The sequence below is a fragment of the Pinus tabuliformis genome, chromosome J (assembly GCF_031772625.1).
Source record: "Pinus tabuliformis cultivar Carrire ecotype Pingquan chromosome J, CPIR1, whole genome shotgun sequence".
NCBI classification, from domain to species: domain Eukaryota; kingdom Viridiplantae; phylum Streptophyta; class Pinopsida; order Pinales; family Pinaceae; genus Pinus; species Pinus tabuliformis.
Genome location: NC_142295.1, coordinates 833,525,519 through 833,538,986, shown reverse-complemented (window position 1 = coordinate 833,538,986; position 13,468 = coordinate 833,525,519). Strand labels below are relative to the sequence as shown.

The following is a 13,468-nucleotide window of genomic DNA, read 5'->3' as shown; positions in this document are numbered from 1 at the left end:
CTGGCCAAAACATCTTTGCCACTTGGTAAATCAATAACATCATCTAATTACCAACTCATGGTAAATCATTAGCATCAACTATTTGTTGGTACAGGTGGCATGTCTTAGCATAAACTAGCCACCATACTATGGTCACACTGACATATGGTATACAAAATAGTCACCATCATCCTAGTCAATATACCTGACTCACGGTGAATCTCCAAGGGCCTCACTCTTCATTAGTGATTTATGCTAAGTGTGCTCCTCATCCTATTTGGAGAGTTTGAGCCTGATGCTGAAAGGCACCCACTCAACTAAGTGTATGGGTCTCTAGGACCATTCTTCCTCATTTTGGTGGATATCCTTCACTCAGGAATAATGTTTATCCTTTGCTGGACCATTCTCCTTAAGGTACAATGTTTATCCTCTGATGCTAGCATATCAACAATCTGGCCCATTCTTCTAGTCAACCTGATCTAGAGAGAATGTTTGTCCTTGATCCTGCTATCTCATCACTACCTCTTTCTAAGAGATACATGGTCAATCATTTCAAGCTTGTCCTCGGAGTATACAGACTTCCTCCTCGGAACAATCTAATTGACTGTACAAATGGATCCATAATGTTATCTTTTGTACCATGTCTTAGTACTACATCTAAGGGTGACCCAACCTACCATCATGTTGTCACCTACAGGTGATCAAATATTTCTACAAGTAGTAATTTCTAAATCCCTACTGCTTCACAACTTGCCATCCAACTGCAATATTCTTGGCCATAGCAACAAGGAGTGAGACAAATGTCTTCTTCATGCTCATATTCATAAAGAAGCATAGACTAAAACAATATCCTAATGAACTTCTTGTTTCTCGAGCACTCTCTTCCTATTCTGAATCTGCAGTTGTACTTCATTATTTGTGACACATCTCAAAACTTAGTTGACTTTTCCATGACCAATTGTGCCATGTTTGTACAAAAACTCTTTTACTGGGTCTATCACCATAGTTTCTTACATGTCATCCTCACTAGGTGCTCCCTCTCATACTAAGACATATCCTGATGTGGTAATTCTGGTTGCTTTCTCTGCCACAACAACTTTTCATCATATTAACTATCTAGCGTGACAATCCATAACTTCGAACCCAGAGATCTACTCTCTCTAAAGTTGGTACAAGGCTCTCTCACTTCTCCTAGAGGCAATTCTTTATTCCACAATATCTCCCTTTGACAGAAGTCCTTCAAATTTTGTGACAGACAAATTCAATGACATAAACCAAGCTTAGCATGTCTGCTTGTAATAGCCTTCCTATGAACTAATGTCCTTGATACTTAGCTTAGCTGGTAGACAGAGATCTAACTAATTCTTTTCATAGGCTTAGTTGTGATCTTCAACTTCCTTGTTTTCACCAAATCTTTGATACTAGTACAATTGATACAAGTACTTTATTTATAAACTATGGTAATTACTTGTGAATATATATATTATAGTTCATTTATTTTGATTAAGCAAACACACTTGTCTTCAGATATTCAACTAATAAGCATGAAAGAAAAGTAGAGATCACAACTTGTGTGAGAGAAATATGTGTGTGAAAAGTGTGTAAAAAGTAAAAAATTTCAAATGTATTTTATACCAAAAAAACCCAAAAGACATGTCTTTCTTTGAAAATTACATGATACCTTTTTGTAAATTAAATTCTATTAAATCTGTACATTTACATTTTTATGGTAAATATTTGGAAATTACATAATCCCACATTTTTATGGTAAATATTTGGAAATTACATAATCCCTCTTTATAAAGTAAATTCTAGTAGCTTTAATATTTGTGTACCTTTCCCATTGAATTCTTTACCCTTTCTTTTGAAAAAGGAAGCATACCCGAACGAACAAAAATAACAAAAAATTATGGACAAGAGACAAATTTAGGCATCTGAATGCTTTGTACAGTTTAACGAAAACTAACAAAAATGTACGGACAAGGGACAAAATTAAGCATCTGAAATCTTTGGAGAGTTGAGTTGTGTGGAGGGACATATATTTTCAACCCAGTTACGAAACTCAGAGAAGTTGTCCATTGGTTATTTATAGTGTGTTCGTGCAACTTGACATTTCACATTCACTACCTCTGGGAAATCTAGTGGCGCATTTGGAAAGATGGCCATGCCCTTGTCCTCATTGTCATCCCATGTTTCCGTTACTATGACAGTGAAGAGTGGAGTACATCATCTCACTGTCAACGCCTCTGTGAACACACAATGCATTCCTCGCTTCTTCAGCGCGCTCAATACCGGAAGCAGTGCCACCAAACGGAGAAGCATCTGCCTACAATCGGGTATGCACATGATTTTAAGTTTATTAGTATTTTATGTCGTGTGAGTTTCAATTCGACCTCTTATAATGTTTTTGAATATGCAGGTTCAAGCAAGATCATTGCTTGTGTTGGCGAAGACTCAACTTCCCTTTCCAATCACTCTAATAAAAAGAAGACTGGTATGCTTATTCTCATGCCCTGGGCTGATGATAATTTAAATGTTTTCAACAACCTGCCAAGTGATTGATTGCACTATTATTTTTTTTCATTTTTATGGGATATTTTCATCTTTGCTTTCTGCTGCTCCACCAGCGAGAGGAGAATTCCCTCCGGGATTTTGGAATGATGATATCATTGATTCTATAATGTCATCTAACAAGGTTGGTATTCGCAGTGGCTGTTTCTTGTTTGTAAACTGTTATGGTTGACGTCGAAAGAGTCTCTTGGTTGACCTGTATTAATTTCAGGTGGGAGTAGCGGACGAGAAGCGTGTGGAGACATTAATATGTGAGATTAAGAGTATGTTTAGAGGTATGGGCGATGGGGAAATGACTCCCTCTGCGTATGACACTGCTTGGGTTGCAAGGATTCCAGCAGTTGATGGCTCTGAGCACCCTCAGTTTCCCGGGACACTCGAATGGATTCTCCAAAATCAGTTGAAAGATGGCTCTTGGGGAGAAGAGCACCACTTCTTAACATATGACAGACTACTCAGTACTCTTGCATGTATTATTACTCTCACCCTATGGCGGACTGGCAAGACACAAGTGCAGAAAGGTTTGCAAAAAATATTTTATTTAATAACAAAAGCTATGATAAACTCTGTTTATGCCGAGGGGTATGCCCGTTTCTGTAGAATCCATATTTATAGCTCTAAATAATATATATAAATATCTTGCAGGTATTGAATTCTTCAGAAGGCACGCTGGAATGATGGAGGATGAGGCGGACAATCACCAGCCTAGCGGATTTGACCTTGTCTTTCCTGCCATGATAAATGAAGCTAAAAGCTTATGCTTGGATCTGCCTTATGAATTGTCATTCATCAAAAATATCATTGAGAAGCGGGAGGCTAAGCTTAAAAGGTTGGTTAAACTCTGATCGCGATGCTCTGCAGACTGCTATTCCACTCATTATTAATTACCCTTACGGTGTTTGGATGATCAGGATTCCCACTGATGTTCTCTATACCGTTCCAACAATATTCTTGTACCATTTGGAAGGCCTGCAAGAAATAGTAGAGTGGCACAAAATCATCAAACTTCAATCCAAGGATGGATCATTCCTCAGCTCGCCCGCATCTACGGCGGCTGTATTCATGCGTACAGGGAACACCAAGTGCTTAGAATTTTTGAACTTCGTTTTAATGAAATTCGGAAACCATGGTAGCAACCTAACAATTTGATTTCATGAAGGCCGTTTTTTATTTCGTTTGTGAAAATAATTGAATTAAAATGAATATTAACAACGGAGAATTTGTTATTGTAGTGCCGTGTCACTATCCGGTTGATCTATTTGAACGTCTGTGGGCCATTGATACTATTGAACGACTAGGGATCGGTCGCCATTTCAAAAAAGAGATCAAGGAGGCATTGGATTATATTTACAGGTATTATGTCTTTAAGCATTCTAAACGATTCGGGCTCATTAGTGCCCAAATTTTTAATCTCCGAAATTGATGCGCAGCCATTGGAACGAAAGAGGCATTGGATGGGCGAGAGAGAATCATGTCGCTGATATTGATGTTACGGCCATGGGCCTTCGAATGTTGAGACTGCATGGATACAATTTATCCTCAGGTAAATGAAAATATTGACATGAAGAGCCTAGTTTTAGCTGATGTAGTTTTAGCTGGCAGTTGTGCCAATTACAGCCAAGTCTTTGATTTCTTTCACCCTGTTGAATTCTGCAACCAACATTCCTGGCAGATGTTTTAAAAACTTTTAGAGATGAGAATGGCGAGTTCTTCCGTTTCATGGGTCAAAGAGAGAGAGGAGTTACAGACATGTTAAACGTCAATCGTTGCTCACACGTTGCATTTGCCGGAGAAACGGTGATGGAAGAAGCAAAGCTCTGTACCGAAAGGTATCTGTGGAACGCTTTGGAAAATATGGATGCGTCAGACAAATGGCGTCTTAAAAAGAACACTATGGGAGAGGTATATAATATTGCCGGTTCTTTTAACACCTCAGTCTTGCTGCCACCTAAACCTAACATCGATGATCATATATATATTCCATATACTTTAGGAATTTAATTTTATTTGCAGGTGGAGTACGCCCTCAAATATCCATGGCATAGGAGTCTGCCAAGGCTGGAGGCTAGAAGCTATATTGAACATTACGGGCCAAACGATGCATGGCTTGGGAAAACTATGTATACGTAAGATACAAACGCTATAATATTTGTAATTTAAGTTTATATTAAGCCAATATTGGTCTAGCATACTAAACGTAAAATATTTTAATATATAATTGACGGGAGCAGCATGCCATACATTAACAACGGGAAATTCTTGGAACTGGCCAAACTGGACTTCAATAATGTGCAATCTATACACCAAAACGAGCTTCGCGAGCTTCGAAGGTGCTACTTACGTGCTATATATTCAATGTTTCAATCATTTAAGCCTATCTTACGTGCTTGATATTTCTTTCTATTCAATATTTCATTTATGTATATTTCAATGTTTCAATCATTTAAGCTTATGTTACGTACTTTCTATTTCTCTCCTTTCAAAATTTCATTCCATTTAACTCTATCTTGTTGGGTATTTTTCTTTAAATGGGGAAAATACCAAAAACCAAATATTCAAACACACAGAGGCAATGCTCTGTTTTACCTCCACAGGATTTTTATGCACAGACAACTAAAAAAAAATTCACTCAGAGGACTAGAGTATTTCACCACCATAAAAGATTTCTATTCATTAAAACAAAAACTGATACATCCTCTTTTACTGAGAGGGATTTACCAAAACAAATACTCTGCCTCTTTTACAAAATGATTTTTACACTGCTGTGTAAAATCTTCATCCACTGCTGTAAAATAAAATTTACATAAGTTTACTGCTGTAAACAAAATTCACTCAGACTTACAAAAAAAACTTCACCATTTTCTTTATGCACTGCTGTGCAAAACCACACATGGTTTTTGCTATTCCTCTGTTTTACAATTCCTTACAAAACATTACCAAATACATTTGTGCACTGCTGTGCATTCACCCTCTGGTTCTTCACATTTTTCACACTGCTGTGTATGAAATACAACACATGGTTTTCGCTTCACCACTCTGATTTTTACTCTACTGTGAACTCGCACTAAAACCTCCCGTGTGCCATACATGAAAACACAAGTCAACACAGTAATTAATTACATCACCTATCCCATACAGAATTTATGTAATAAGTACATTCGCCCATACCTTCTCATAAAAAAAACTTACCAACTCTATGTAAAACTTTAATATTCTACCTACCACTATGACATTTCATCAAGACGTATGGTCAATCAAAACTTAGCTTTACTCCACGCAACATTTAATATTTGCCGTCGGGTGAATTTCAAACATTATGCAATTTGGTTTTGGGAAGCCATCGGGTCCACTCCATCGCATCGCAACTTTACTCATGTTAAAAACCCCGACCCTATGATATTGCCTATAGCGAAGTGCCGATGCGATATCGGCGATCGCTCATCGCAAACACAAGAGCTTCCTTATGACTCCTTCACTTCAACTTTGCCGATGCGATATCGGCCCTTCACTTTGACTTTGCCGATGCGATATCGGCGATCGCTCGTCGGCAACATTTTATATCGCTGCCACTGCCTGCCTCCTATGCTTCAACCTGCCGATATGCCGACTTGCCGATATGCGATATCGGCGATCGCTGTTGAAATTATATTTTCAACACTCCCCTTTAATTTCAACTGTCGGGCATTCAATCATACCCAAACACTTCCTCAAAAATTCAAAGCTCTTCTGATCCAATGGCTTTGTCAGGATGTCCGCAACCTGTTCTTGAGTCCTGCAATGTTCCAAGACAATTTCTCCATTGTTCACCAATTCTCTGATGTAGTGAAACCTTGTATCAATGTGTTTCGTTCTCTTATGAAACACTGAATTCTTTGACAATGCAATAGCTGAGCTATTGTCACAAAAGATGACTGTCGCTTTTGCCTGCTCTTGGCCTAAGCTTCTCAACATTCTTCTCATCCACACTGCTTGACATGCTGCTGCTGTAGCTGCCACATATTCAGCCTCTGCTGTAGACAATGCTACAATGGACTGCTTCTTAGAAGCCCATGAAATGGCTCCTGAACCCATATGAAAAACATAACCGGAAGTGCTCTTCCGATCATCTACACTTCCAGCCCAATCGCTATCAGTGTAACCAATTAAATCTGAACTTTCTGAGACACTATATAATATGCCAAACATTTTGGTACCCTTGACATACCTCAAAATTCTCTTTGCTGCCTGCCAATGTGCCTCCTTTGGCCTCTCCATGAATCTGGAAATTAAACTAACAGCATACATTAAATCAGGCCTAGTTGCTGTTAAATACATAAGGCTGCCTACAATGCTTTTATACAAACTAGGATCAAAATCCTTGCTGCTGTCCTCTCTGCTGAGTTTTAATCCCATCACTGTGGGAGTGATTGCTGCCTTGCATTCTTCCATCTTAAATCTGCCCAAAACTTGATTTACATATCTTGCTTGAGATATAAAAATTCCTTTTTCATTTTGATCTACTTCTATGCCTAAGAAGTATCTCAACAAACCCATGTCAGTCATTTCAAATTCATCCTTCATGACTGATTTAAAATTCTCAATAAGATAAATATCATTTCCAGTGAAAATAACATCATCTACATACAAGACAACAATTAAAATTTGACCATCCTTTTCTTTGATGTAGACTGTGGGTTCTCCTTCACATTTGTCAAATTCATTATCTAATAGGTATGAATCTATCCTGCTGTACCATGCTCTTGGCGCTTGCTTCAGCCCATAAAGAGCTTTCCTTAATTTGCACACTTTGTGCTCTTCTCCTTTCTTCTCATATCCGAGAGGCTGTTCCACATAGACCTCTTCCATTAACACTCCATTTAGGAATGCTGACTTCACGTCCATTTGGTAGACTTTCCATTTGTTTTGAGCTGCTATGGACAGCACTGCTCTCACGGTTTCCATTCTTGCAACCGGTGTGAAAGTCTCCTCATAATCTCTCCCATACTGCTGCTTGTAGCCTTTAACAACCAGCCTTGCTTTATGCCTTTCAATCTTGCCTTCAGCACTGCTTTTGGTCTTGTAGACCCATTTCACACCAATGACTTCTTTGCCTTTTGGTAACTCAACCAAATCCCATGTTTTGTTTCTCTCTATGGCATTCATCTCCTCATCCATAGCTTCTATCCATTTCCTATCTTTGATTGCATCTTCGAAATGAATAGGATCATCAACATGACAAAACAAGGCAAATAAGGAATTCATTCCTTCATTATAAATGTCACTTAGATTTCTAAATTTCTTACCTCTTTCACTTGGTGTGCAAGTGCTTGAAGATGCACTTGAATTTCCTCCTTGTGGTGTGCTTGGAGAGGCACTTTCATTGATCCTCAATGGTGTACCCTGCTGTCCTTGTGTTGGCGCTGCTGTTTGGGGATGTACTTCAGCCACTTCCTCTTCATCTTCATCATGAGACAAACAGCTCTTGACATTTACTGTTTTCTCTATGCTTCCATCCCAAGCTTCCTCTTTAATGAATTGAACATCCCTGCTTACAAAGAACTTCTTGGTAGATGGAATGTACAGCCTGTAGGCTTTGGATTCCTCACTGTATCCAATGAAGATGCATTTCTCCCCTTTGCTGTCCAACTTCCTCCTTAGCTGATCCGGAATGTGTGCATAGGCCACACACCCAAAAACTCTCATGTGGGTGACTCCTTGCTTTCTCCCACTCCATGCCTCTTCTGGCACCTTGTTCATGACTGCTTTTGTAGGACACCTGTTCAATATATAAACTGCACAATGTACAGCTTCAGCCCAATACTCATTCGGCAAATGCTTTGCCTTCAACATACTCCTCGCCATATCCATGATGGTCCTGTTCTTCCTTTCAGCAACTCCATTTTGCTGCGGAGTGTACCGAGTTGTAAACTGTTTATGAATTCCATTTTCTCTACAGAATCTTAGGAATTCCTTGGAGATATACTCACCTCCTCTATCAGTTCTCAAAACTTTTATATGCAGCCCGCTTTGGTTCTCCACAAGTGCTTTGAAATTTTGGAATTTCTCAAACACTTCACTTTTGTTTTTAAGGAAATATATCCAAGTCTTTCTTGTACAGTCATCAATGAATGTTAGGAAATATTGGCTGCCAGCTAATGATGGATCTTGCATTGGTCCACACAAATCTGAGTGGATAATCTCTAAGGGTGCCTTTGCCCTTATGCTTTTCCCCGATGGAAAACTTTCTCTATGTTGTTTTCCCAAAATGCAGCCTTCACATAGGCTGTCCGGTTTCTCTATCAATGGTAATCCCTTTACCATTCTTTTTCTGCTTAACAAGTTTAGACCTCCAAAATTGAGATGCCCAAATCTCAAGTGCCATAACCAATTCTCATCCTTTGGCACGCTCTGGAAGGCCTCTTGGGTGACTGCTGCAATTTCACCTTTGTTTTTCATGTCTGCCCTGATCCTGAGAGGGAACATCCTGTTCCTTGTCATCTTCACTTCAGCAATGCATCTTTTGCTGGGTGGTATGTCCATGATGGTGCACACATCATTTTTAAAGAAAACATTGTACCCCTTATGGACAAGCTGTCCAATACTCAAGAGATTACATCTCATTCCGGGGACATAGTATACATCTGCTATGGTTTTCCTTTCTCCTTGCTTTGAAAGTATTTTTATTTCTCCTTTTCCCATAACAGACACTTTACTATCAGTTCCTAGTGTGACTTCTGATTTCACATTTTTATCTAGGGCAGAAAAGAAGGTTATGTTTCCGGTCATATGGTTGCTGCAACCTGAGTCTAAAAACCATATGTCCTCACTATGTGTTTCAGCCATGTTACAAGCTAACAGGACATTGTCTTGACTGCTGTTTTCTCTTGTAACATTTGCATTTTGTCTAGTGTTCATATCATGTTGTTTCTTTCTACAATCACTAGCATAATGTCCATACTTTTTGCAATAATAGCATTGAACATTAGATTTATCATACCTTTGTCCTTGAGCATGATGTTGTCCTCCTTGTTGGCTGCTGCCTTGGCCTTGGTTCTGATTTGGATTGCAGCCTCTTCCTTGTGCATTTGATGAGCTGTTCCTTCCTCCTCTGTTCTGGCTTCTGCCTCTTCCTCTCTTGTTTCCTCTGCCTTGACCTCTGCCTCTTCCAAAGGACATCTGGGTCTTGAAGGCTTGCTCAAGAGATGAGTTTTCATTCCTACTCAACCTCTGTTCATGTGTTATCAGTGATGCGTGTAGCTCATCAACTGAATAGTTTGAGAGATCCTTTGTCTCTTCAATGGTGGTGACTATGGCATCAAACCTTGAGGGTAAGACCCTCAATATTTTCTCCACTATTCTTCTGTCTTCAATGGTTTCTCCATGAGTTCTCATTTGTGTGATTACACCAATCACATGAGTGAAGAATGAGTCAATGTTATCTGACTCCTTCATGTTCAGATTCTCAAAATTCTTTCTCAGCAATTGTAGTTTTGCTGTCTTCACTCTCTCCATGCCTTGATAGGCTGTCTTAAGGGTTTGCCATGCTTCATTGGCTGTCTTAGCTGCTGCTAACCTTGGAAACATACTCTGGTCTACTGCTAGATACAACAACACACGGGATTTTGAGTCCTTCTTCCTATTGTTCTTCAGCAGATCCTTCTCTCCCTGAGTTAATGCATTGAACTCAGTTTCATCTGCTGGTTCTTCAAAGCCATCTTCAACTATTTCCCATAAATCTTGAGAAGCAAGCAGGGCTGTCATAGTTATTGACCAGTAGTCATAGTTCTTCCCATTAAACTGTGGGAGTTGGGTGTTAAACAAACCCATACCAGTGCTTGTGCTGGCCATTCCTTGACTGTGAATTTAAAAAAAACTGACTGTTTCTTTCAGCAGCAACACAAAGAAAAATCTTTGAGAAATACCTGAACCCTTGTTGTCCGAGTCTTCTGTCTGACTGAGAAGTTTTGCTGCAGCAACAACCTTCTCCCTTCAGCTTCTTGAACACCTTCAAGAGCCTAAGCCTGCTCTGATACCACTGTTGGGTATTTTTCTTTAAATGGGGAAAATACCAAAAACCAAATATTCAAACACACAGAGGCAATGCTCTGTTTTACCTCCACAGGATTTTTATGCACAGACAACTAAAAAAAAATTCACTCAGAGAACTAGAGTATTTCACCACCATAAAAGATTTCTATTCATTAAAACAAAAACTGATACATCCTCTTTTACTGAGAGGGATTTACCAAAACAAATACTCTGCCTCTTTTACAAAATGATTTTTACACTGCTGTGTAAAATCTTCATCCACTGCTGTAAAATAAAATTTACATAAGTTTACTGCTGTAAACAAAATTCACTCAGACTTACAAAAAAAACTTCACCATTTTCTTTATGCACTGCTGTGCAAAACCACACATGGTTTTTGCTATTCCTCTGTTTTACAATTCCTTACAAAACATTACCAAATACATTTGTGCACTGCTGTGCATTCACCCTCTAGTTCTTCACATTTTTCACACTGCTGTGTATGAAATACAACACATGGTTTTCGCTTCACCACTCTGATTTTTACTCTACTGTGAACTCACACTAAAACCTCCCGTGTGCCATACATGAAAACACAAGTCAACACAGTAATTAATTACATCACCTATCCCATACATAATTTATGTAATAAGTACATTCGCCCATACCTTCTCATAAAAAAAACTTACCAACTCTATGTAAAACTTTAATATTCTACCTACCACTATGACATTTCATCAAGACGTATGGTCAATCAAAACTTAGCTTTACTCCACGCAACATTTAATATTTTCCGTCGGGTGAATTTCAAACATTATGCAATTTGGTTTTGGGAAGCCATCGGGTCCACTCCATCGCATCGCAACTTTACTCATGTTAAAAACCCCGACCCTATGATATTGCCTATAGCGAAGTGCCGATGCGATATCGGCGATCGCTCATCGCAAACACAAGAGCTTCCTTATGACTCCTTCACTTCAACTTTGCCGATGCGATATCGGCCCTTCACTTTGACTTTGCCGATGCGATATCGGCGATCGCTCGTCGGCAACATTTTATATCGCTGCCACTGCCTGCCTCCTATGCTTCAACCTGCCGATATGCCGACTTGCCGATATGCGATATCGGCGATCGCTGTTGAAATTATATTTTCAACATATCTTCGGTACTTAGAGAGTTAGTGTATATTGCATTGTTCACAGGTGGTGGAAATCATCAGGTTTCGCAGAGCTCAATTTTACACGCGACCGTGTGGCTGAAATATATTTCTCAATCGCGTCTACTATGTTTGAACCAGAACTCGCTATGTGTAGAGCTGTTTATACGAAATCTAGCATCTGCATAGTCATTTTAGACGACCTATATGACGCTCATGGATCTGCAGAAGACATCAAGCTGTTCACAGAAGCAGTTAAAAGGTGGAGAATTAATTTCTTTGAATCTAAGAATAATAGACGAAAAGAAAAACTTTCTATGATTATTGTCGCTTCTAACCACATGCCTATTCTTCGTCGTTGTTCTAGATGGGATCACTCTCTGTTGGACCGAATGCCAGAACACATGAAAATATGCTTCCTGGGTCTTTACAATTTGGTTAATGAAATAGCAGAAGAAGGCCGCAAGAGACAGGGGCACGACGTGCTAGGTTACATTCGAAATTTAGTATGTATTAAGTTTATAAGTTTGATATTATAGGAGCTGTTCATTTCCTGCAAAGTTAATTAAATACTGATTATGGATTTATGGGTAAAATATGATATATGGCAGTGGGAGATCCAGATAGAAGCATTCACCAAAGAAGCAGAATGGTCCGAATCTGAATATGTGCCATCCTTCCAGGAATACATAGAGACCGCTACTGTATCAGTAGCACTGGCAACTATGGTTCTCATCACTGTTCTGTTCACCGGAGAGGTTCTTACGGATCACATACTCTCCCAAATTGATTACCGATCCAAATTTGCATATCTCATGTGCTTGACCGCGCGTTTGATAAACGATACCAAAACTTACCAGGCAGGGTACTCGATCTCTTATAATCAAATATTATAACCCTTGTACTTAATAGCTTCTAATTTACTTGATCTGTAACCCCTGTACTTAATATCTTCTAATTTACTTGTTCTGTTGCTAATTATGTGCAGGCAGAGAGAAGTCGAGGAGAGGTGGCCTCTGCCGTACAGTGTTATATGAAGGACCATCCCGAATTGTCAGAGGGAGAAGCTCTCAAACATGTTTATACTCTTATGGAAAACGCCCTCACAAATTTGAAGGAGGAATTTTTGAAGGCAAAAGATGTGCCGGACAAATGCAGGGGACTGGTTTTTGACAATGCAAGAATGATGCAGCTATTTTACCAGCAAGGAGACGGTTTAACACTTGCACACGATACGGAAATTAAACAACATGTCAAAAACATCCTATTCCAACCAGTCTCTTAAAATCAATTATTCAAATAAATATAGTGACATTCATAAATTATTCAAATAATTATGGGCTTTTTCTAGGCTGGTAGTGTAGGAAGATACAAGCAATAAGAAAGCAAGTTCCATCACCAATTCTGGCCTTTGCAGTTTTGGTGTTTGGAATTGATTTGAATTGCAAGAGTCTCACCGGTGTTCAAATCTAAGGTGTCATCCATGAGCCCAAGTCCCATCACCAACTCCAGCATCTGCAGTTTTGGTGTTTGAAATCTATTTGCAAGAGTCCCACAAGTGTTCTAAATATTAAATATTATAAATTTTGGAGTTTTCCTAAATGAAATTGTTTTTTTTATTAAATCTTGATTTTGATTTCTAATTGCAAAAGTCCCACCAGTGTTCTAAATATTAAATATTATAAATTTTAGAATTTTCCTAAATGAAATTGTTTTTTTGATTAAATCTTGATTTTTATAATTAAAATTGGTTAA

General features: G+C 38.8%; 1 protein-coding gene across 1 annotated transcript; it reads left to right on the top strand.

The window, feature by feature from the left end:
- The first annotated feature begins 2,137 nt into the window (after positions 1–2,137).
- On the top strand, positions 2,138–13,026 carry LOC149229292 (monofunctional isopimaradiene synthase, chloroplastic-like). Its single transcript, XM_089375810.1, has 15 exons — positions 2,138–2,315; positions 2,399–2,473; positions 2,607–2,674; positions 2,762–3,071; positions 3,196–3,379; positions 3,462–3,679; positions 3,783–3,903; positions 3,981–4,093; positions 4,223–4,452; positions 4,564–4,676; positions 4,782–4,880; positions 11,760–11,975; positions 12,081–12,219; positions 12,325–12,573; positions 12,702–13,026. The coding sequence occupies exons 1-15, from the start codon at positions 2,138–2,140 to the stop codon at positions 12,996–12,998; spliced, it is 2,610 nt and encodes an 869-aa protein (XP_089231936.1). The 3' UTR covers positions 12,999–13,026.
- Positions 13,027–13,468: the final 442 nt, after the last annotated feature.